The 24,135-nt window shown below is 38.4% G+C and overlaps 1 protein-coding gene across 1 annotated transcript; it reads right to left on the bottom strand.

The window, feature by feature from the left end:
- Nucleotides 1–7,811: 7,811 nt before the first annotated feature.
- LOC129876429 (laccase-12-like) lies at nt 7,812–10,403 on the bottom strand. The gene is made up of 6 exons (XM_055951884.1): nt 10,258–10,403; nt 10,014–10,165; nt 9,659–9,903; nt 9,459–9,587; nt 8,232–9,188; nt 7,812–8,140 (listed from the first exon to the last, which is right to left on the bottom strand). Exons 1-6 carry the CDS (start codon nt 10,366–10,368, stop codon nt 8,010–8,012), a joined length of 1,725 nt encoding a protein of 574 aa, XP_055807859.1. The 5' UTR covers nt 10,369–10,403; the 3' UTR covers nt 7,812–8,009.
- Nucleotides 10,404–24,135: the final 13,732 nt, after the last annotated feature.

Genomic DNA, 24,135 nt, shown 5'->3' with positions numbered 1-24,135 from the left:
ATATCAACTCAAGAGAAATAACAACTCAATCAAGTGCCCTAAGTCTAAACAAGAATATGGTTTAGACGTGACCAATCACATATCATTCAACTCAATCCGACTCAGAGTACTATCAAGACCTACATGGGAGTTTCTCTTATCCGACAACCATTACTTATGAGCCAGTGATAGTACAATAAACCGACGTTGTTGCCATGTCCGTTCATACTTTGCCAGGGTATGAACAAATCAACCAATCATGGATCCCATCGATCAGTCAGGTCCTATCATTTCAGGACAATAAAATGAGAACCATCCGACTTTAACGGTTCGATCCTATGGGAAGCATCCAACTTTAACGGTTCAATCCCTACCTACGTTGGAGGCGTAGTCCATGGGGTTCGAGTATGGAATATACTCTTATCCACTCGGTGCTCGATACTCCTCCCAAGACTCAATGCTTATAAGTCTCCATCCAATCAACTCAATCAAATTATATCGATAAGTCTCATTTACAACCTTGTCAACTCATCAACTCTAGCATGATCAAATCTCTCCCAATCATACTATCCGATCAATCCCAATCACATCTTTTAAGAGTAGATTAAATATACATTTATAGCAACATACAAACATATCCAATCATTTCTCTATTCATTCAACACGTCTTTGGAACTCATCATAACTCCAAGGTTTTAAACTAACAATTCAAGATGAATAACATATCTAGAAAATCAACATCTTTATCAAAAATCAACATGGTTAAGAAAATCAATAAAGTATGTTTAACAACTCATCTCTATCAACTTATACTCACATGAAGGCTCTTTTTTAGAAATTTCTTGACTCAACAACATCGACATAACAAGAATCAAATTAATAGATAACAATAAGTTTGACCTCTCATCTCAATCAACTCCTAATAACATGAAGCACATCACTTTCTTGACCCCACAATATTATCATAATGGAAATTAGGGTAATAGATGAAAAGGACCTATTTGGACCTACCTCTATCAATAAGCTTCATTCTTATGGAAAATAAATCAAAAAAAGATGTAGGGCACATGGGTGGACTCAACCCATGTTTTGTATAGCCTTACATACCTTAGTGAAGACTTGAAGAAAACCTTAATGTTGGTTCTTCAAAGGGAAACTTGAATTTCTTGAAGCTCTTGAATGAAATCTTTGTTGGAGAAGGATTGAAGAAGCAGAGAGGGATTTCTAGGGCTTTTAGAGAGAGAGAGAGGCTGAAAATATGGTCCAAAAATGCCCCAAGACTGATACATATATAATTTGGGAAAATTCCCAAATTGCCCTTTCTCCAAAATTCTAAAAAATAGGCCAAAAACACTCTTGGCACGATAATTTGTGATTAACCTGTTTTTTGTGACATAATGTTAAATACTGAATGTAATTGTGGTTATTTTGTATGTTGGGATCGGATGTTATGTTCCTACACATAAATTGGATTAGGTGTCATGTTCTGATACAAACCTTGAACCGGATGTCACATTCCGACATAAGTTGAGTGTCTGTAGGTCCCATGAAAGGATCCTTATGTGAAGTTATATGATTTTGAGGTTGTTGAACTCTGATCTTGCTGAATATTGTTTGAGATTACACTTGTTAAGTTATTCTGTATATATGCGTTTATTATATTGAGTTTACTTGTCCATGATTTGCTTACTATCTAGCCGCGTGATCCTACTACTACACTGTTGATTTTATATACTGATACTACAGTTGCTCTATCTTTCGTTGAGTACAGGGCATGTTAATAACAGGTGTTTAATTAGGTCCTTTGTTAACAAAACTCCATATGATCTTATGTTCAATCAAAAGCCTAAGGTGAGTCACATTAAAGCATTTGGGTGTAAGTGTTTCATTCTAAACAATAAGAAGGATGATCTGGGCAATTTTGATACTAAAAGTGATAAAGGTGTGTTTGTGGGATACTCATCTTCAAGAAAGGCATATAGAGTCTACAACAAGAGAACTCTTTATGTTGAATAAAGTGTGAATGTGATCTTTGATGAATTTGGGAGCATTGAAAAATTGAATGACAAGGATAAGTCAGAAATAGAAGAACTCCTGCAAGTGCAAGGTGTCTTAGATGATTTATTAGAAGCTCCATTTTTGAATGAAGAAGTTAGAAAGGATGATGATGAGTGTAGGGAATAAGTGCTGGAGCCTGGTTTACCTTCAATCACTTGTGAAACCAGTCAAGAGCATCCAAAACCTGATGATGAAAATGATGAAGAAGATGGAGAAGGTGATACTAAAAATTCTCAACAAATGTCAAGAGCTTTAGGATGGAAGCATCAGTCATCTCATCATTTAGACAATTTGATTTCTCCATTGGATTCTGGAATTCATACCAGATCCAAGACTAGGAATCTAATGACCTTCTCAGCATTTCTCTCAACTATTGAACCAAAAAATGTTAAAGAGGCCATGTGTGATGCTGACTGGGTAAACTCAATGCAGGAAGAAATGCACCATTTTGAAAGAATCCAAGATTGGCTCCTGGTTCCTAGACCCTCTAATAGAACTTTCATAGGGACCAGGTGGATGTTTAGGAATAAACTGGATGAAAATGGAGTGATCACTAGGAACAAGTCAAGGCTAGTGGTTCAAGGCTACAATCAAGAGGAAGGAATAGACTATGATGAGACTTTTGCTCCTGTTGCCAGAATGGAAGCTATCAGAATTCTCATTGCTTTAGAAGTATACATGGAATTCAAATTATTTCAAATGGATGTTAAGAGTTCCTTCCTAAATAGGAATCTTAAGGAGGAAGTTTATGTGAAACCACCATTTAGATTTGAGGAAATTGATCATCCAAATCATGTATTGAAGCTTGATAACGCCCTATAAGGATTAGAGTAAGCTCCCAGAGCATGGTATGAAAGGCTCTCAGGATTTCTGTTGGATCATGGTTTCAAAAGAGGGAAAATTGATAACACTCTCTTTTTGAAATATAGAGGGAAAAGTCTGGTGATAGTTCAAGTCTACGTAGATGATATAATATTTAGATCTACAACATATTCTCTAAGAAAAGAATTTACAGAGCTCATGAGGAGTGAATTTGAAATGAACATGATGGGGGGAACTCAACTTCTTCCTTGGGTTACAAATTAGACAAACTCCAAGAGGCACATATATTTGTCAAGAGAAGTATATCAAGGAGCTATTGAAGAAATATAACATGTTAGATGCAAAATCCATAGATACAGCTATGGGAACTAGTTCAAAGCTTGACATAGATTAACCTGGTCCTAAGGTAAATGAGACCATGTATAGGGGTATCATTGGGTCACTTCTGTATCTTACAACAAGCAAGCCTAATATTTTATTTAGTATGGGGATGTGTGCAAGATTTTAGGCCTGTCCTAAGGAATCTCATCTCAAGGCTGCAAAACGAATTCTAAGATATTTGAAAGGAATGGAAGGATTGGTTCTATACTATCCTAGTGGTGACACATTCAATTTGGTTAGATATGCAGATGTGGATTTTGTAGGGTACCTGGTTGACACAAAAAGTACTTTAGGCATGGCTCATTCCCTAGGATCTTCACTAATCTCTTGGTGTACAAAGAAACAAAATTATGTGGCTTTTTCTATAGAAAAAGCGGAATATGTAGCTACAGCTGCTTGTTGTACTCAATTACTGTGGATCAAGAAAAAGTTGGAGGACTTTGGGGTCATCACTGATACCATTCCATTATTATGTGATAACACAAGTGCTCTTAACATGGCCAAAAATCTTGTTCAACACAAAAAGACCAAACACATTGATGTGAGACATCATTTTCTTAGAGACAATGTTGAAAAGGGGAATATTTGTGTGAAGTTCTGCAAAATAGAAGACCAAATAGCTGACATCTTCACTAAAGCCTTGACCGAGAATAGTTTGAGAAAAATCGTCTGAAGTTGGGGTTGATAAAATACAACTAATCCCTCATCACTCCCCTATTGGCTAGATCCAGAGCACATGTATCTAGGTTTAGACACGTTAATCTTGAATATGGCTCAATATTTGTGCCATTATAAGTATACGCATTCAGCTGGAACAATGGGATGGAAGTTAAAGAATAGAGAGACTGAATGGTTTGTACTCGACACTTGAGATGGACCAGGTCCATTCTTAGAGGTTAGTATTCATTTTACTACTTTTGAAATATTTACAGAAATCGTTGAAACTTTCACGTGTCACTCATCCTATTTCTGAACCATTGCCTTCACTCTGGAACCTCAAAAGACACCTATTCATAAGGACCTGACATATCATTTCACCCTCTTTAAAAACCCAAACTCAACACTCAAACTCAACTCCTTTTCAAAACTCATCACTCAAATCCCTCTCTCTCTAAAACCAAATCAACATTCTCTCATCTATTCATATTCATCTCTAACTCTCCTTAATAATGTCTCAACCCTCTACTCCCTCAGAAAATATTCCTTCCTTAGACACAGAAACTCCCTCAACTCTCAAAATTGATACTCCACCCTCCACTCCCATATACTCTCATTTTAAGGCTGATGAGTTGAAACTCACTAATAGTAATGTAGACTCTTCTACAGACCAAGATCTCATCAATGCCTGCCTTTATACATCCTTCTTCATTCTCTATAAAAGAAAACACCCCTATTCCTTTGGAAAAAAGGGGACCCTTCTGAAACCCCACAAGTCATTTCTACAGAAGACCAACCATCCTCTTCCCAACCTGGTCCCGTATCTTTTTTTATGTCTGAAAGACTCTTTGAGGGAGATTTTACTTGAAGAAAAAGGCATAGAGTCAAACATACTTGGAGAAGGAGATGAGGGAGTTGTTGAGAGTTTAACAGAAATAAAGAGTGACAGTTTCAAGCTCCCGTTCTCTAATTTTAAAGAAAAATCACCAAACCTGCCTCTTGTTCTTACATCTCTAGTATTTGATTAGACACCTGTGAATGTTGTGAATCCAAGGAGTGTTAATGAGAGTCAAAAAGATGATAATGAGGTGGCGAGCCCTTGATATTGAGGGCTAGGCAAAAAAAGGGAAAAAGTCAAGAAAAAAAAGGAAACCATCCCAACTGAAAGTTCAAAAACTATAGAAAGGAAACGAAGAAGGTTGATAAAGGGAAGAAACTAATGGTGGAAGGCTGCAAAAAACTACCCCGCAAGAGGAACTCAACAAAAGTTGTTAAGTGATGCAATGGTTGCAAACAAGTCTAAAATATTTAAGAAGTGAAGGCAAAGGTCTCTGTCCGTACTTGAAAAGGAAGACATTCCAATGGAAAATTTGATTGATGTTTCTAAAGAAAAGGATAGGAGTGATACTGAGTCGGACACTGTGATTTACAACATTAAAAATAAGAAGTTCGAGTGTTGTGAAAAAGGTCATCAAAGGTACACAAGTTGACAAAAAGGATACCAAAGGTGTTGGTAAGAGAAAGAGGGAGGAACCTGCTCCAGCCAAGGGACCAGGTTCATTAAGCAAAAAGGCGAAGGTAAAAAAGGTTCTGAGCAAGCAAGAACAAATTATAGTTCTTGAGAAATAAAAGGTATTGAGTGGATGAGTATTTGATCCAGAGGCCAAAGGCAAACCTGGCATGAGTGATTTGGTGGATGTTGTGGAGACACAAGGATGGTCTCATTTGTTTGAGTGGACTGTTCCCACTCTTTATGAGGGAGAAGTGCGTGAATTCTACTATAACTTGGAATTTACTGATGATGGTGGTTTCGATACTATGGTGAAGGGTGTTAGCATTCATCTGACAGAATAAATCTTGGGCCGAATTCTAGATGTAGACTGAGTGGGAATAAATTCAGTGGGAGGAAGGGAACCTACCAAGAAATTTGTTCTTGAGGCTGGGAAACTTCCTAATCTGAATTGTGCAGGAGTGCCCAAGAAATTTCTAAAGGGACAGTATCAACTTTACTTCGAGTTCATCAACAAGGTGCTGCTTCCCAGGTCTGAAAAGCGCATTGTGGCTTTCTCTGCTGATTTGTTCTTGATGGAAAACCTAAGCAGATTGGATCCATTGAATTTGTCTTCTCTAATGATGGAGCATATCATCAAGATAATTACTATCAAGGATGGAAAGAACGGGTTGGCATATGGTTATTTGTTGAACAAGGTATTTGATCACTTTGGTGTAGAACTAGGCGACGGAGTACCTGGGACTATCAAACAAGCCTTTCACAAACTACCTTGAAAGATTGTGAGTGCATTGAAGGAAGGGCTGGAAACAAGGCAAAGTCTCAGGTTTTAGACTTGCTTGATCAGCAAGAGAGGTTGAAACACCAAGGGGAAGAGATGACCATACTGCTGGCAAACAAAGATGCTGAAATTGCCAGGTTGAATGCTCGACTGCTGCAGGCCCATAATAAGGGACCAGGTTCAGGTGACATATCAAGGCTCCAAGCGGAGAATGAGAAGTTGAATATTGAAGTGAAAGGTCTCACTCAACAACTCCTACAGGCGCATGCAGATTTCAATGCTAGAATGACTCTCTTACTCCAGTCTCTTGCTTCTAAACCTCCTGTCCCTTAAAGCCTTCCCATTCCATCCTTTTTTTTTCAATTTCCTTTGTTCCCTTGTGGCTAGTCCTCTTTAATACTGATTCCTGTTTATTTCCTAAGTTGTATTATGTAATGTTATCCTTTTGTTGAATGTAACTGTTTTGTCTTTCCTTATTTGATGCCATTTCCACTGATTCTGATTGTGTTGTGCTTTCCCAAGAGGTGGTGAGCTTATGTTTTGCTATATATCTTAATCTGGTTAACTGTGTTTGTTTTAATGATGCCAAAAGGGGGAATAAGTATTGAGGGTTCTGGTTGTCTGGTTCTGAGGGAAGCTGCGAGTAAGGGGGAATAGGTTGAGGGATCTGGTTCAGGAGAAAGCTAAGTTGAGGGGTCTGGTTGTCTGGTTCTGAGGAAAGCTACGAGTAAGGGGGAACAGGTTGAGGGATCTGGTTCAAGAAAAAGCTAAGTCTGCTGGTAAAATACATTACATGGTTTATTATCATCAAAAAGGGGAGAAATGTATTTTTGTGTTTTGATAATCAACAAACCATGGGAACTAATAGAGGGATAATGTCGTATCAACTTCAAACGACTCCTGTCGAAATGAAAGCCAGCTGTAATGCTGAAAGATTGGTGAAAAGGTATTTGTTGGTTCTGCAGACCATACATTACTGCACCAATGAGAGATACCGAGGTTTCTCTCATTGAAACAATTAAAAGTAACCTTTTCACAAACAAAAGGTGTGCTTTTTGGAGATTCAAAAAAAGATCTATCAAGATATTCTCTCAAGGAGAAACATACAATATTCATACTCAAGGGACCTGATCAAGCACGTCTAGTGGAGTCTTTTCCTTAAGTGTTATTGTATCTGAGCTATTAGCCATTGTAAGATCAGTTTCTAGTTTATAAAAAAATGTTGATCAGTTAGGTGTCATTGTGGTGTTGGATTCCTGGTTAAGTGTTAACTTGTAGTGGGCAATAGTCATATTGTTTAGGCTCGAAGTCTTGTGATAGAGTTGTTGCAAGCAAAGAGGTGAAAAGGATTAGTATCTAGGTATAATAGGTTATGATAGATAACTTTGCTCTTGCACTTTAGTGAAGATTGGTTGGGAAATCCTTTAGAACAGGTTATGGTTGTTTCTCCCTTGAGCAAGGAGTTTTTCCACGTAAAAGTCTTGCGTCATTTACTTCTGCATTCTATTTATTATCTTGTCTGAGTTAACGGGACCTGGTCTCATAGTATAGCGGACGCATACATTTTAACAAATTCTTTTATGTTAATTACACTCATAACGATACAATTGCTTTAATCTGGGAAATATGCTGTCTTAATTCTACGACAGATAGTGAATTCAATGACAACTTTTGGAACCATCTTGATCCAGTTATATATAAAAAAAAAAAACAAAGAAATTCTAGGAAAATATGCAGGGAACATCATATTGAATGCCTAAATCTATTGAAATGATATCTGTAGGCCTATGAGTTTTTGTATTACGTTGCTTCTTGCAGTCGTCAACAGATAGGAAAATCTACTGGAGGAGTCTCCAACGATTCCAGTTCACTAACTCCATTTTCCACGAGGAACGCCATGGCCAAACCCCAGGTAATGTGAACGTCCAAGTGACAGTGCATTAGCCACACTCCTGTTTAAGTTAATATTGTTAAGATTGTACCATTGAAATGTGACATTGTATAGAAAAGGGTTGGAAATATTAGCATATTATTCTCTCATACCTGGATTGTCAGCCACAAATCTGATGACTGTCCATCCGTTAACAGGTAAACTGGCCGTATTTCTGAGAGGTGGATCAACAAGGTTGAATTTAGCTGTATCTGTTTTTGGATTAAAGTTACCGAAACCCTCTGCAATAATGTAAAAATCATATCCGTGAAGATGAATTGGGTGATTCTCAGCTGTGAAGATGCTTGTCCCCTGTAACACAACTTGCACTCTTGCCCCATATTTCAGCTTGTACAACTTAGTTCCTCGAATAGGTTGCCATAGTGACCGGCTCACATTGCCTGTATAATCAAAATTTACAGGTGGCACACCTGGAAAATCAGTTGAGAAGACACCAGGTATGCCTTGGTGATGTGCTTGTAGCAGTGAAAAATTGGATGGTAGCACAAAAGATACATTGTTCATACTGGCAGCGAATCGGGTTCCATTTGGACCTTGACAGTTACTAGAGCTTACACCTCTTGGGCAGTTGTTGAGTCCTAGCCCGACTGTGAAGAATAGATTCTCATCAATTTCAGTGGGCACGTCAACCATTCTTGGGCTCCTGTATTTGGTTGTGAAGGCTGTAGCAGTGTTTGTGTCATTATATGCTGGTAGAGATGGGAAAACTGGATTTGTCTTGACACAATTGGAAGAACAAGAAGCTGTCTTGTACTCGAGGATGGCAGTAGTCGTGGTATTATCAAAGGGAGCACCTTGAGCACTTGCGTAGGCACGTGCTGCCATGTAGTATCTGGCTGGTGTCTGGTCAGCTCTGATTAGGACATCAGTTGTCTGGCCTGGTCCCAGCATAAGAACAGATGTTGTGAAGGGCTTAACATAAGAGGCGTCTGCTCCAACAACAGTAAGCTTGTGGTTGGCCACAGTAAAGAAAAGCTGTTGGTTCAATCCAGCATTGATAACTCGAAGGAGGTTAGTTTCGCCAGATTCCATAGGGACTATGGTGGTATCTGCATAAATAAGATTTTTATGAATACATGTCCTGAACAGGTAAATATCAAGTCATAGCTTAGTAAACGCTAGCATAACATAGTTAGGTAGAACTTAGTCTTTTTACTATGTATAAAATTGCTTCCATTATTTGATTTTTTAAGAGTATCAGAAGGAATCTTGCCTGTTTGTATAAAAGAGTCGAGATACAACGTCTCTAAGTCTTCTTTTAATTTTGAGGCAAATTTTTTGGTGTCGTGTTTCAAATATTCTGTGAGATTAGAACTAACCTTGTTTGGAACACTTGTAGAGGTCACCTGGTTGACCATTGATGGTGTACGCATCTGATACTTTAGGAGCTGCTCCTGTTCTTGTAGCTCTTCTTACGACGTCAATAGGATTTGTATTCCACCACTCACCTGATTCGCAAACAGAATATGAGCTAATGCATAATCGAAGCGTTTGGTATTAAGAGAATGTGAAGTAGTACCGAGTAGAACTGGTGTTTCTCTTTTGGGCTTAGGAAATGGATAGTTTTCTCCTTCTTTTGGGTGGATAATTAACGCTCCATAAACAGTGGCCCTGAGCCATGAGCTGTGGGCGTGCCACCAAAGAGTCCCTTCTTGTCCTTGAATGGTGAACCGGTAAGTGTAACTCTTTCCTGGTCTAATCGGGCACTGAGTGATAAATTCTGGTCCGTCTGCCCATCCAGTTCTGATTTGCCTAACCCCATGCCTTTTGAAACACAACAAAGTAGAAGAAATGTCAATACATATAATGCGTCTAATTTATTGAGTAGTAATATATACCAGTTCATTTGAGTTCTGCATGCATGAATATTTTACCAGTGAATGGTGACATTATATCGAGCTCTATTCACAACTTTAACCACTAAAGTATCCCCGTTGTTTACTTCCAATGTCGGTCCAGGGAATTGCCCATTCACTGTTATGGCGTTGCTGGTTTTGCACAGCCTCTTCACTGGTGTTGCTTGAATCTGTTCCAAGAAAAACAGAGGTCAGTATTGTAGAATTTTGTAAAATTTACGAGATGTTGGTAAATTATAATGGGAAGTCTTTGATAGCTTACAACAAAATCATGATAATGAGTTTTCTCAGCAGCTGCATTAGCAAAGAGAAGTAGAACGCATACAAAACATAAAGAACTCAAGGGGTTGGTAATGCTTTTGAAGGCTTCCATTTCTTTCTAAAACTCGATTCGAGTATTTGTAGAAATGCAAGACAGTGTTTGTTTGTGAAAGATATTAGATTTCAGAGGTCTGCTTTTATAACGGAAGAATGTCTGAGATTGACAGATTATGTTACCAAAAAACTTAGTTCAACTCTGTACAACTGATTGGTTCACCCACTTAAACCCATCTAACTGCAGTAAATTTCATGAATATTATTGCTTGAGTGCAGTTTAAGTCAATCATTAAGAAAATTTGCTAAAGCATTAACGATGTGTTGTTATGCAACAAACAGTAGTTTGTTGGTATGATTATACACCAACAATATTATTCACTCTAATTTTTTCCATAGTTCTGGTAAAGATCATTCTCAAACTTTACAACCAAATTTACTTTAACACTTCAATTTTACGGGCATTTAAATACCCTCTATTCTAGTCTGAAAGTGAATTAATACCCCCTTTCCAAAACAACCCCATATCAATACTCAAGTGTTAATTGACAAGTGAGGCTTGCTCAGTTGGTTAAGCACCTCCACCCACGACCGGTAGGTCCTGGGTTCGAGTCACATTGGAGGGGAAGTGTGGAAACACTATAAATCCTCCAAAATGGGGGAAAAAAAAGTGTTAATTTACTTTCAGACTAGAATAGGGGTATTTAAATGTCGTAAAGTAAAAATACTAATGTAAGTTTGACTATCAAGTTTCAGAATAATTTTATGTATTTTCTCTTTTATTAGTTACTTTTTAATAGTTATGCTCCGTCAAACATGGACAAGTAAAAATAAATGGTCCAACGAACCAATGGCTGTAAACAGCAATTTGCATATTGTTTACTTCTTAAACTCTGAAAAATAATGACCAAGTGTTTGGTAAAACGTAAAAAAGAAAAATTGTTGGGTCTTAAAGTCATAGGTTGGTGTCGCACAACAAGATCTTTACCAAAATTAGAAAAACAAAAGAAATAAAATTTGAAGGTGTTAGGTTAATTTATTCAATCAAGACTGCATATTTGGTTCTCTTATTTTGAGAGTTTGAAAAAGATAGAAATATCTCTACCTTCACTGAGTCGGAGTAAGACTGGGCTATTTTTTTTTCAGATTTTACTTGTAAGATTACATTGGGTATGTTATTATTATTGTTGCTAAAAAAATAGAAATACTTTTGAAATATTTATGTTGTCATAAATCTGATGAATGAAAAACTTTAAAATTTAAAGTTGGATTGGTTTCAAATATAAAAAAAATTATCATTTTTTTTGTGACAAATTAAAAAAAAAGGTGTCACATAAATTAGGGCAGGGGAATTAAATATAACATGCTTGGATGGATATTTATAAATTAGTACTTAAGTATAACATGCTTGGATGGATATTTTAGTTTTAGAATGAATTTTTTTTCACTTTTCATTCAGTGTCCTATTCTAAAATTGAGGTGCGATTAAATTAACTTTTATCATGAAGTTCCACCATAAGAAAGTATAGCGCTCTTTGACAAAACGACTTCATATCCTGAAATCCAATTTGTAACCTCAATGAAGGATTACTTAATATAGTGGTAACAGTTTTAATTTGTTATGATAGAGTAAAATCAAATATTGCATGAGTCTAGTGGGATTAAGTTAAAGATGGTAAAAAAGTTTATTCAGTTTGTTGTGTCTAATTAATTAAAAATTAGTTTGTTAAGCATTTGATTGGTTCTTAATTCTAACTATAAGATTTATATGATGTCCCTAAGTAGGTGGTCTGTCAAAATATATATATGTATATATATTATGTCAACCTTTGTCTTATGCCTTTCTCTTTTTACTCTTTTTTCTGGCACAATTGAAAATGAAAAAGTCTAAGATGGTACTTTTACATATGTTATGTTGGATTGGGAATTTCAGCTATGGCTATGGGACATGAAGTTATGGCTATTTGTCTCAGTTTCTTGAAGATTCCCGGTACTGATTTTGTGCCTATTTCGACAAACATATTTTTGGACTTGCAAGGTATGGGCCTCATTTTGTGTCCTCAAAACAGATGAGGCCCAATCTGTAGATAGCACATCTATATGCATAGTATTCCTTTTCTTTTCGTTGTAATTATCCCATTAGGTTTGTAGACAAATTAGAAATAAACACTTGTATAGTTAGTTACAATAATGATGTGCTTTACTTGTATAAATACAGCTCAATTGTACATAATTTATTCATTCAGAAATAACAAAAGGAAATTTTCTATATTGCTTTATTTTGTCATGGTATTAGCGCAGTCTTGATCTTTATCTCTTCGTATAGTCTTCATCTCCTTCTTTCTCTTTGATTTCTGAAAAGTAACTGAAGTTCAAAAATCCTCCTAATCAAACCATTGAAAGAAGTAAAGCGATTCCTGCAACTAATGCAGTGGATTCATCACGTTCTTTCTATATTCACCCTTCTGATTATCTAGGCATTAACTTAGTCTCCACTGTCTTTGATGGTAGGAGATATGATGGTTGGAGAAGGATGTGCTTATTTCTCTTTCAGCTAAGAACAAGCTAGGATTCATTGATGGATCCCTATCTATTCCTATTGATATAACTCTTCAAAAGGCATGGTCAAGATGTAATGATATGGTCATGTCATGGTTGCTCAATTCTCTTTCAAAAGAAATTGTTGAGTATGTCTTGTATTTCAAAAGTGCCAAAGTCTTGTGGTCTGACCTTGATGATAGATTTGGTCAACCAAATAGTGTTAAGTTAATTCAGCATAAAAAAGAACTAAATGCAGTAGTTCAAGAAAACTCTAGTATTTCTACTTATTTCACAAAGATGAAGAGTCTATGGGATGAGTTAAATGCTTTAAACACCTTTTCGGCTTGTACTTGTGATTGTGTGTGTGGTGTAAAAGAGAAAAGTGTAAATTGAAACATAACCATTTGTCTATCTATGAACCCTCTAAACATAGCTGAGAAGTGTCTACGAGGACAAGGCCCCCAATTGTCACGACTGAACCTATCGGGCCGTGCGGGCTAATACCTAGATAGGAGAACCATTACCATCCAAGTTAAAAACTGGAAATGTGGAAGTAAAACAAATTATGATATATTACTTTTATAAATAAAAAAGATCTCAAATCTAGCCTTTCAATATAAGAATTTTGAGAAATACAATAAAAATCCTTTTTGAAAAATACCAAGAAATCCCTCCTAAGAAACAAGTCTAAACATGTACAAGAGATACTAAGAGAGTGCAATATATGAAAAATAAGAAACAACTCCCACCATAAGGAAAGCAGAAGTAAAACTGTCGGATATCATTATTGTCTTCACCTAAGAAACATCACCGATCTTGCAACTAGACTATGCCAAATGGTACAACAAGAGTAGTATCCCTACAAATAACACGTACTGATAGGCATCATCGATTGATCTTAACCCACTACATAATACAAAGTAGATATGTAGAACGAAATATGAAATAAGAAAATGCACCATCTAAGTCTTTATCCACACACTCTTACCATTCCGGGAATAATATCCATAACTAGTACACTTTGACCCCAGCCTCCTGCTTCATTCTGCTGCCAACTCTACCATTTATCATTCCACTCTTTTATCGTGCTAAGACTTCACCAAGCCTACCCATTACACTATTATGAGGCTTCTGAATCCTAAGTTATTATACACACTAAGGCTTCTCAAACCTAGCTTTATCAGATCATAGCCTAACCCTTCTATTACATATGCGTTTACCCGACTACCTACCTATAACAACCCAAAAACATTCTAGCTCAGATCAGTCCTGGAAGGCCTAAGAGAAAGTGAGAATAGTGCACAGTTGAGAGAGCCATGGGTTCCATCTACGAGCCATAGATGGGACTCGTATAGTCCGTCTAGACTTAGTAAAATTTTAAGTATTGAGGTACTTCTATGGATAGCTTCTATGGCCCATAAAAGTTTCTATAGACTATAGGAAACGTCCATAAGGGAGGTCCTAAGTCTAGATCTCTTAACCATCCTATGAACCCAAGCCTATGACTTGTCAAAGAATCTACAACCCATAGAAGGGACCTCGAAGACCCGGACTTGCAATTCCAGTAGGTACTAGAATGTGAACCCATTTCTACTACCTAATGCCTTAGAAACCCTAGTACTTTTCTATGACCGCCATGTATGACCCGTAGAGGGTGTTTGTATACCCAACCTTGAAGTTTCCAGAGAGCTCATTTTTGGGCACCTAGTTTCTACGATTGGCCTTCAATGGCTAGTAGGAGTTCCTACGGTCTATAGGTCGACCCATAAATACCACTAAGACATTTTTAATGAGGGATAGTTTGGTCTTTTCCCACTTTTTTCAAACCAAAACCCCAATATTTTGGAACTAAAATAAGTCTCTTACCAGTACCCTACTTTCCTTTTCTCCTCATTGACACTTAGAAGATTTAGAGCAACGATTGGTGAGGGGAAAAACTAGGGTTCGAGTATTTTAAGAATGTTCATGGATTTTTGCCAAGAACATCGTTTTTCTAGGTATGTAAGACTAAACATAGAGTTGGACTGAGGTCATTCTCACGCCCTACATCTCGATTCAATTAGTATGAATTCAAGTTTGAGTTCTAATCCTAATTCTATTGAGTTTTCAAATGAGTTATGATTCCTATAATTTGAGTCTTATGTATGTTTAGTGATATCATGCTTATTCATGTTATTTTCATTCTTGGATTGTTGTTCATGTTTTGATCACATGAACCCTAAGTATTGATAAATATATTCAAAGCTTTTATGCAGTTATTTTATGCATTAATCTTGGATATTAAAGTACTTTCATGAACGCCTTTAATGTTTCATTGAAGAAGAGTTTTAAAGAGTACAAATGGTTCTAAATTCATCATTTTGCACTGAGGAAAGATGTACTATTTTGAAAAGAGAATAATGAATTTTCAAAAAATATTTCAATAAAGTAAACTTGAGTCAAGTAAAGTAAAGTGAAGATCAGTTTCCCCTAAAGAATATATTTGAGTATTAACTCAACACAGATAATAGATGAGCATTACTGATATTTCTTATTTTTTGGACTAGTATTGAGTATCTATTTGGGTAAGAATTCATATAACTCAAACTCCGATAAACTATATAGCCAGTGTAGTACAGTACCGTATCGTAATACGGATGACTCCGCATTTCCTCTGAGAAGGCCTGTTAGATGGATCCATAAGTTAAAGTTGTTGTCGCATATCCGGACAAGGTGTAGGATGTCTCTGGCAAGGTGGGTAGTGTAACACCCCCAAAAATTTTAAATAAGATTTGGACCCTTCTTCGTATATGTGTAGGATTGAACTCGACTATTTCAAAGTATATGCAGGAGTTAGGATGATTTCCTAAGTAATTGAAGAGTATTAGAGGTGATGTGGGGTCACAAAGGATCCCTAGAACAAAGCTAAGTCCAAAGAATTCATCTTGGCTAAGTTTTAGAATGAGTCCGTATAAGGGGTCGACTTCTAACGACCATACCTTTTGAAATATGACGATCTGGGTGGCCCATGACCTATTAAATTAAAGGTCTTCGAGTCTTCTTTCCAACGCCTCCAAGATTGTAACTTTTGGAGTTCGGAGTTAAAACTTATAACTATCCTAAGATGGACTAGTACTGCAGGAATTTCACGCCTGGGTAGCAACTGCTGGAAACGTGGGCTTGGCGCCGCAGTGGCGCAATGCGACACTATCGCGCCAGGAACAAGCCTCAGTAGTTTGTTACCTGGCACGGCGCGTCACTACGAGATGTGCAGGTTTTTCAAGCCTATTTTCCAGAACCCCAAAAATATAGGCTTGGCGCTGTAAGGGCGCGACGTGCCACTATAGCGCCATAAAACAACCTCAGTAGTTTGGTCTTTAGCTTGACGCGCCACTATCATATGTGTAGGTTTTAAGCCTATATTCGACTTGGCGCCGAAGTGGCACGATGCGCCACTATCGCACCAGGAGTGTTTTAGCCCCTTTTTCCATATTTTCGAAGAAAGGGCATATTGGGTATTTCCCAATTTATATATACACTAGCCTTGGACATTTTTGGACCATTTTTCAGTCCCACTCTCTCTCTAAAAGCCCTAAAAATTCCCTCTCTTCTCCTTCAAATCCATCTCCAATAAGGATTGCCTTCAAGAACTTCGAGATTCAAGCTTTCCATTGAAGACCCAACATCAAGATTTCTTCAAAGTCTTCACCAAGGTATGTAAGGCTACTCAAAGCATGGGTTGAGTCCACCCATGTGCTCTACACCTTCTTTGAGATTGATTATTCATAAGAATGAAGTTTATTGATAGAGTTATGTCCAAATAGGTCCTTTTCATCTATTAACCTAATTTTTATTATGTTGATGTTGTAGAGTCAAGAAAATAATGTGCTACATGTTGGTATGAATTGATTGAGATGAGAGGTCGAACATATATTGTTAATTTTCTTAACTATGTTGATTATGATAAAGAATGTTAATTTTCTTAAATATGTTGCTTATCGTGAATTGTAGATTTAAAACTTTGGGGTTGTGATGAGTCCCAAAAGATTTGTTAAATGAATAGAGGAACAATTGGATAGGTTTGTATATTGTTATAAATGCATATTTAATCTACTCTTGAAAGATATGATCGGGATTGATCGGATAGTATAATTGGGAGAGGTTTGATTGTGATAGAGTTGATGAGTTGACAAGGTTGTAAATGAGACTTGTCGATATGATTTGACTGAATTAATTGGATGGATTTTTATGAGCATTGAGTCTTGGGAGGAGTATCGAGGACCGAATTGGGTAAGAGTAAGTAATAACTCGAATCCAATAACTACATTGCGAAATGTAGGAAGGGATTGAACCGTTAAAGTCGGATGCTTCCCCAAAATTATTGTCCTGACATTATAGGGCTTGGTTAGATTGGATCCATAATTGGTTGATTCGTTCATACTCTGGCAAAGTATGAACAGACGCGGCAACAACGTCGATTTGTTATACTGTCACTGGATCATAAGTGATGGTTGTCGGATAAGAGAAACTCCCATAGAGGTCTTGATAGTACTCTGAGTTGGATTGAGTTGAATTGTATGTGTTTGGTCCCGTCTAAACCATATTCTTGTTTAGACTTAGGACACTTGATTGAGTTGCTCTTCTTTCTGAGTTAAGATTTCGAGTTGATTTGATTCTTCCTTAATGTTGTTTCATTTGGCCATTTTACATACTCGTACATTCCATGTACTGACTCCATTTGGCCTGCATCATTTCATGATGCATAGACAGGTACTAGAGATTATCAACCGACGCACCATTGAAGATCTATTCACTTCCAGCTAGTTGGTGAGTCCTCTCAGTTTCCAGAGGATATTGAGATTTTCTTTAGAGTTTTGGATTTATTTCTCTTGTTTTGATTTGTGGTAGCCATGGACTTGTCATTGGCACCTCTTGGATAGTTGCTAGAGGCTTCATAGACTAGAGTGTGGAAGTGTTGAATTGTCCGTTTGACTAGTTTTATTCTAGTTAGTTATTGATTGGGTATTTGTTTGGCCTTTGGCCCTAAATTATGAATAGTATCCTTATAATAGAGTCTTCCGCTGATAGAGTGTGAATGAATGAAAGTATGACTGGACCAAGTGGTTCGCTTGAAGGCCAAAAATGGCTTTCGAGTGCCGGCCAAGTCTAGGTTACTCTCTTGGGGAGTGACAAACATGGTATCAAAGCATAGAGTTCAAGAGTCCTAGGGAGTCTATGAAGCCGCGTCTAGTAGAGTCTTGCTTATGGGTGTGTTGTGCACGACACTTATAATCAGGAGGCTATAAGACATTAAGAATTATTTCACTTCTTTCATACTCTGAACTCGTGCGATAGAGTTAAATTCTATAAGACTTCCTTTCTAATTCGTGCGTTTATATGTTACAGATAATGCCTCCTCAATATACTTCTAGCCAGAGGAATACTGATAACGCAGAGATGCCACAGCCAGAGGTACGCCCACCGAAGGCTAGGGGCCGACCTGCGAGGTTTGCGGAGGCACCTCAGGTGCCTACTACTCCGCCTACACTAACTTCGGAAGCAAATTTTTGAGAAGCGATTGCTATGCTCATTCAATTAGTGGCTACCCAAAATGGTAACTAGAGTCCGCCAACTCTTAGCTCTAGTTCCCAAGATCTATCTGCTGCCACCAGAATTAGAGACTTTCTAGTCCCCAAAATTTTATTGATGAGATGTGGAAGATCCTGAAAGCTATGTATGCTACGGAGATCGAGGGGGTTGATTTTGTATCTTATCAGCTCAAAGATGTGGCAAACATTTGGTGTAACCAATGGGAACAAAGTAGAGGTGAAGATGCTGAACCTGCTATGTGGGATGAATTTGAGGGAGCCTTTCTTGACCACTTCTTTCCCAGAGAATTGAGGGAAGCAAAAATGGAGGAGTTTGTGAATTTGAAACAAAAGGGTATGACCGTTAAGGAGTATAGTCTAAAGTTTATCCAGTTGTCCAGATATGCTCCAGAGATGATCCCAGATATGAGGTCGAAGATGAGGAAATTTGTCTCCGGATTGGGAAGACATGTGAAGAAGGAGTGCAAAGCAGAATTATTGATCTCCGACATGGATATTTCAAGATTAATGGTGTATGCTCAACAGGTGGAGGATGAGAAGAGGAAAGACAGAGAGGAGCATCTGAACAAAAAGGAAAAATCAGTGGGGCATGAGAATGAACAGAGGCAAAACAAGGGCAGCAGGTCCTTCTTCCAGAACAGGCCTTCCAACTATGCCTCATCTACCGCCAGTGCACCTATGCCGTAGAACAGGTATGATCGGCAGGGAAGTCGCTAAAATTTCAGACCCCGGGGTTCTCAATCCCAAGCTAGCGTGGGTCAAGGTTCATAAGGGAAGCCACCATACGGTAAGTGCGGTAAGCTCCACTTGGGGGAGTGCAGAGCGGGAAGGGTTGGTTGTTATAAATGTGGCCAAATAGACCATTTTTTAGGAGTGTCCAACATGGGGGAACAGAGCCCACTATTCTACCCCCGCACTACCAACTAGGGTTAATCAGAGGGGCACTACTTCAGATACGAGCAGAGGTACAAACCGTCTATATGCCATGGGTAGTCGCCAAGATCAGGAGGACTCCCCAAACGTCGTGATGGGTATGATTCGAGTCTTTTCTCTTGACTATTATGTTTTGATGGATCTGGGTGCCATACTATCTTTTGTGACTCCTTACGTGGCAAGTAAATTCAATAGAATTCCTAAATGTCTTCTTGAGCCTTTCAGTGTAGCTACTCCTGTCGGTGATTCTGTCTTAGCTGAGAGAGTCTATAGAGATTGCACTGTGTCAATCCATCATAGGGACACCTTAGCTGACTTAGTTGAGTTAGATATGGTTGATTTTGATGTGATCCTTAGCATAGACTGGCTTTATGTTTGTTATGGCTCTATTGATTGTAGGACTCAGATTGTCAAGTTCAAATTCCCGAATGTGGCTGTCATAGAGGGGAAGGGTAGTCCTATCGTGCCTAAGGGTAAGTTTATTTCCTACCTTAGGGCTAGAAAACTAATCTCGAAAGGGTGTATTTATCATATCGTTTGAGTGAAAGATGACAGTATTGAGTCGGTCCCGATTATCAACGAGTTTCCTGAAGTCTTTCCTGGAGATCTTCCTAGAGTCCCTCCTAATAGGGAGATCAACTTTGGGATCGATGTCCTTCCTGGTACCCAGCTTATCTCTATCCATCCATATAGAATGGCTCCTGCTGAGTTGAAAGAGTTGAAAGAACAGTTGAAGGACTTGTTAGATAAGGGATTCATTAGGCCGAATGTCTCACCATGGGGTGCTCCCATCCTATTCGTGCGAAAGAAAGATGGTTCCCTTACAATGTGTATTGATTACAGGCAGCTGAACAAGGTCACCATAAAGAAAAAATACCCTCTCCCCAGAATAGATGACTTATTGGATCAACTTCAGGGTGCCACCTATTTCTCAAAGATAGACCTAAGATCGGGCTACCATCAGTTGAAAGTGAGGGAGTGTGACATCCCAAAGACAGCTTTTCGGACCCGTTATGGCCACTTTGAATTCTTGGTTATGTCCTTTAGGTTGACTAATGCCCCTGCAACTTTTATGGATCTCATGAATCGAGTATTTAAGCCATATCTTGATATGTTGTGATTGTATTCATTGATGATATTTTGGTGTACTCCAAGAATGAGGAGGAGAGCGCCTATCATCTTAGGGTCATCTTGCAAACTTTGAAAGACTAGGTATTGTATGTGAAGTTCTCCAAATATGAATTTTGGCTTGCATCAGTGGCTTTTCTTGGGCACATTATATTTGGAGATGGTATTCAGGTTGATGCTCAGAAGATTGAGGCAATGACAAATTGGCCCAGACCCACATCCCCGACAGAGATAAGAAGTTTCTTGGGTTTGGCTGGCTATTATCGAAGGTTTGTAGAGGGATTCTCATCCATATCATCACCATTGACCAAGCTGACCCAAAAGAAGGCTAAGTTCCAATGGTTCGATGCTCGCGAGGAGAGTTTCCAGAAATTGAAGACCAAGCTAACCTCTACTCCTGTTCTAATCTTGCCCGATGGAACAGAGGGTTTTGTGGTCTATTGTGATGCGTCTAGAGTTGGTTTGGGCTATGTGTTGATGTAGAGAGGAAAGGTGATAGCCTATGCTTCAAGACAACTTAAGATTCATGAGAGGAATTACCCAACTCATGACCTTGAGCTGGCAGCTATGGTATTTACTCTTAAAATTTAGCGTCACTACTTATATAGAGAGCATATTGATGTGTTCACCGATCATAAGAGTTTACAATACGTCTTCAGCCAGAAGGAACTCAACTTGAGACAAAAAAGATGGCTCGAGCTACTCAAAGACTATGATATGAGCATTTTCTACCATCCAGGTAAAGTTAACGTTGTTGCTGATGTTCTTAGCATGTTGTCTATGGGTAGCACTACCCATATAGAGGAGGGAAGGAAAGAATTGGCGAAAGAGATGCACAAATTAGCCCGATTGAGAGTTCGTCTTGAAGAGAATAATAAAGGTGGAGTTAATGTTTAGGATGGGTCTGCATCCTCACTCGTGGCAGAGGTAAAAGAGAAGAAAGACCAAGATCCCATCCTTCTCCAGTTGAAGGAATTTGTTCTCAAGTAAGAGGTGATGGTCTTTACCAAAGGGGGAGATGATGTGTTGAGGTACCAAAATAGATTGTGTGTACTAGATGTCGATGATGTTCGAGAAAGGATTATGGCCGAAGCGCATAGTTCCAGATACTCTATTCATCCTGGCTCTACAAAGATGTACCATGACTTGAGGGAAGTTTATTAGTGGAGTGGAATGAAGAGAGATATCGCGAAATTTATTTCCAAGTGTCCGAATTGCCAATAGGTTAAAGTTGAGCATCAAAGGCCATGTGGGTTAGCTCAAAATATAGAGATTCCGGAATAGAAGTGGGAAATAATCAACATAGACTTTATTACGGGTTTGCCGAGGTCCCAAAGGAAACATGATTCGATTTGGATGATTGTGGATAGAATGACGAAATCAGCTCACTTCTTGGTAGTTAAGACTACTGACACCGCAAAAGATTATGCAAAATTATACATTCAGGAGATCGTCAAATTGCATGGGGTCCCCTTGTCTATCATCTCAGACAGAGGAGCTCAGTTCACTTCCTAATTTTGAAAATCCTTCCAGAAGGGATTGGGTTCAAAGGTGAATCTTAGTACAGCCTTTCACCCCCAGACAGATGGCCAAGCAGAGCGCATCATCCAGACATTGGAGGATATGTTGAGGGCATGTGTACTTAACTTCAAAGAAAATTGGGATGATCACATACCCCTCATAGAGTTTGCATATAATAATAGCTATCATGCAAGCATTCAAATGGCTCCTTATGAAGCTTTGTATGGGAGGAGGTGTAGATCACCAATTGGGTGGTTTAAAGTTGGTGAAGCTGAGTTGATTGGGCCTGATTTTGTTCACCAAGCTATGAAGAAGGTGAGAGTTATTCAAGATAGGCTAAAGACATCCCAAAGCCATCAAAAATCTTACACCGATGTGAGGAGGAGAGACTTGAAGTTTGAGGTGGATGATTGGGTGTACTTGAAAGTGTTACCCATGAAGTATGTCATGAGGTTTGGAAGGAAGGGAAAGCTTAGTCCTCGATATATTGGTCCTTACCAGGTTGTGCGGAGGATAGGGAGTGTCGCTTATGAATTGGAGTTACCCTCGGAGCTAGCCGCCATACATCCAGTATTTCATATTTCGATGTTGAAGAAATGCTTGGGCGATCCCTCATTGGTAGTCCCCATTAATAGTATTGGAGTTAAGGATAACTTGTCCTATGAAAAGGTTCCGGTCCAAATTCTTGATCACTAAATTCATAAATTGAGGAACAAAGAGATTGCCTCAGTCAAAGTCTTATGGAGAAATCAATTTGTCGAGGAAGCCACATGGGAAGCAGAAGAATATATGAAAGCTAAATATCTGCATTTATTCGTGCCCATCGATGAGAATGTTGAAGGTAATGCCCATTTCCTTAATTTGAATTAATATGCGCATTTTGAGTTTGAATAGTAATTTATTTGAGGATATGATTGGTTGAATGACTGAACTTTGATTATGATTTGTACCTCGAGTCCATCCTTGGTTTATTCGTCATTTGAGGATGAATGATCCCAAGGGGGAGATAATGTAACACCCCCCAAATTTTTCACTAAGATTCAGACCCTTCTTCGTATACGTATAGGATTGAACTCGACTATTTTGAAGTATATGAAGGAGTTAGGATGAGTTCCTAAGTAATTGAAGAGTGTTAGAGGTGATGTGGGGTCACAAAGAATCCCTAGAACCAAGCTAAGTCTAAAGAATTCATCTTGGCTAAGTTTTAGAATGAGTTCGTATAAGGGGTCGACTTCTAACGACCATATCTTTTGAAATATGACGATCTGGGTGGCCCATGACCTATTAAATTAAAGGTCTTCCAGTCTTATTTCCAACGCCACCAAGACTGTAACTTTTGGAGTTCGGAGTTAAAAGTTATAACTATCCTAAGACGGACTAGTACTGCAGGAATTCAGGCCTGGGTGGCAACTGCTGAAAACTTGGGGTTGGTGTCGCAGTGGCGTGACGCACTACTATCGCGCCTGGAACAAGCCTCAGTAGTTTGGTCCCTAGCATGGTGCGTCACTACGAGATGTGCAGGGTTTTTAAGCCTATTTTCCAGAACTCAGAAAATATAGGCTTAGCGCTGTAAGGGCGCGATGTGCCACTATAGCACCATAAAACAGCCTCAGTAGTTTGGTCTTTGGCGCGACGCGCCACTATCATATGTGCAGGTTTTAAGCCTATATTCGACTTGGCGCCGAAGTGGCGCGACGCACCACAATCGCACCTGGAGTGTTTTAGCCCCTTTTTCCAGATTTTTGAAGAAAGGGCAAATTGGGCATTTTCCAATTTATATATATACTAGCCTTGGATGTTTTTGGACCATTTTTTAGTCCCACTCTCTCTCTATAAAAGCCCTAGAAATTCCCTCTCTTCTTCTTTAAATCAATCTCCAACAAGAATTACCTTCAAGAACTTCGAGATTCAAGCTTTCCATTGAAGACCCAACATCAAAACTTCTTCAAAGTCTTCACCAAGGTATGTAAGGCTACTCAAAGCATGGGTTGATTCCACCCATATGCCCTACACCTTTTTTGAGATTGATTGTTCATAAGAATGAAGTTTATTGATAGAGTTATGTCCAAATAGGTCCTTTTCATCTATTAACCTAATTTTTATTATGTTGATGT

The sequence above is a fragment of the Solanum dulcamara genome, chromosome 2 (assembly GCF_947179165.1).
Source record: "Solanum dulcamara chromosome 2, daSolDulc1.2, whole genome shotgun sequence".
In the NCBI taxonomy this organism is placed as follows: domain Eukaryota; kingdom Viridiplantae; phylum Streptophyta; class Magnoliopsida; order Solanales; family Solanaceae; genus Solanum; species Solanum dulcamara.
The sequence above is the reverse complement of the archived record's forward strand: the minus strand, read 5'-3'. Positions and strand labels throughout refer to the sequence as shown.

Coding starts and splice junctions, on each gene's coding strand:
- LOC129876429 (XM_055951884.1), bottom strand. CDS start 10,368: ATGGAAGCCTTCAAAAGCATTACCAACCCCTTGAGTTCTTTATGTTTT. Junction 9,189..9,458: donor CTACAAGTGTTCCAAACAAG/GTTAGTTCTAAT, acceptor TTATTTATGCAG/ATACCACCATAGTCCCTATG. Junction 8,141..8,231: donor ATTTGTGGCTGACAATCCAG/GTATGAGAGAAT, acceptor TAACTTAAACAG/GAGTGTGGCTAATGCACTGT.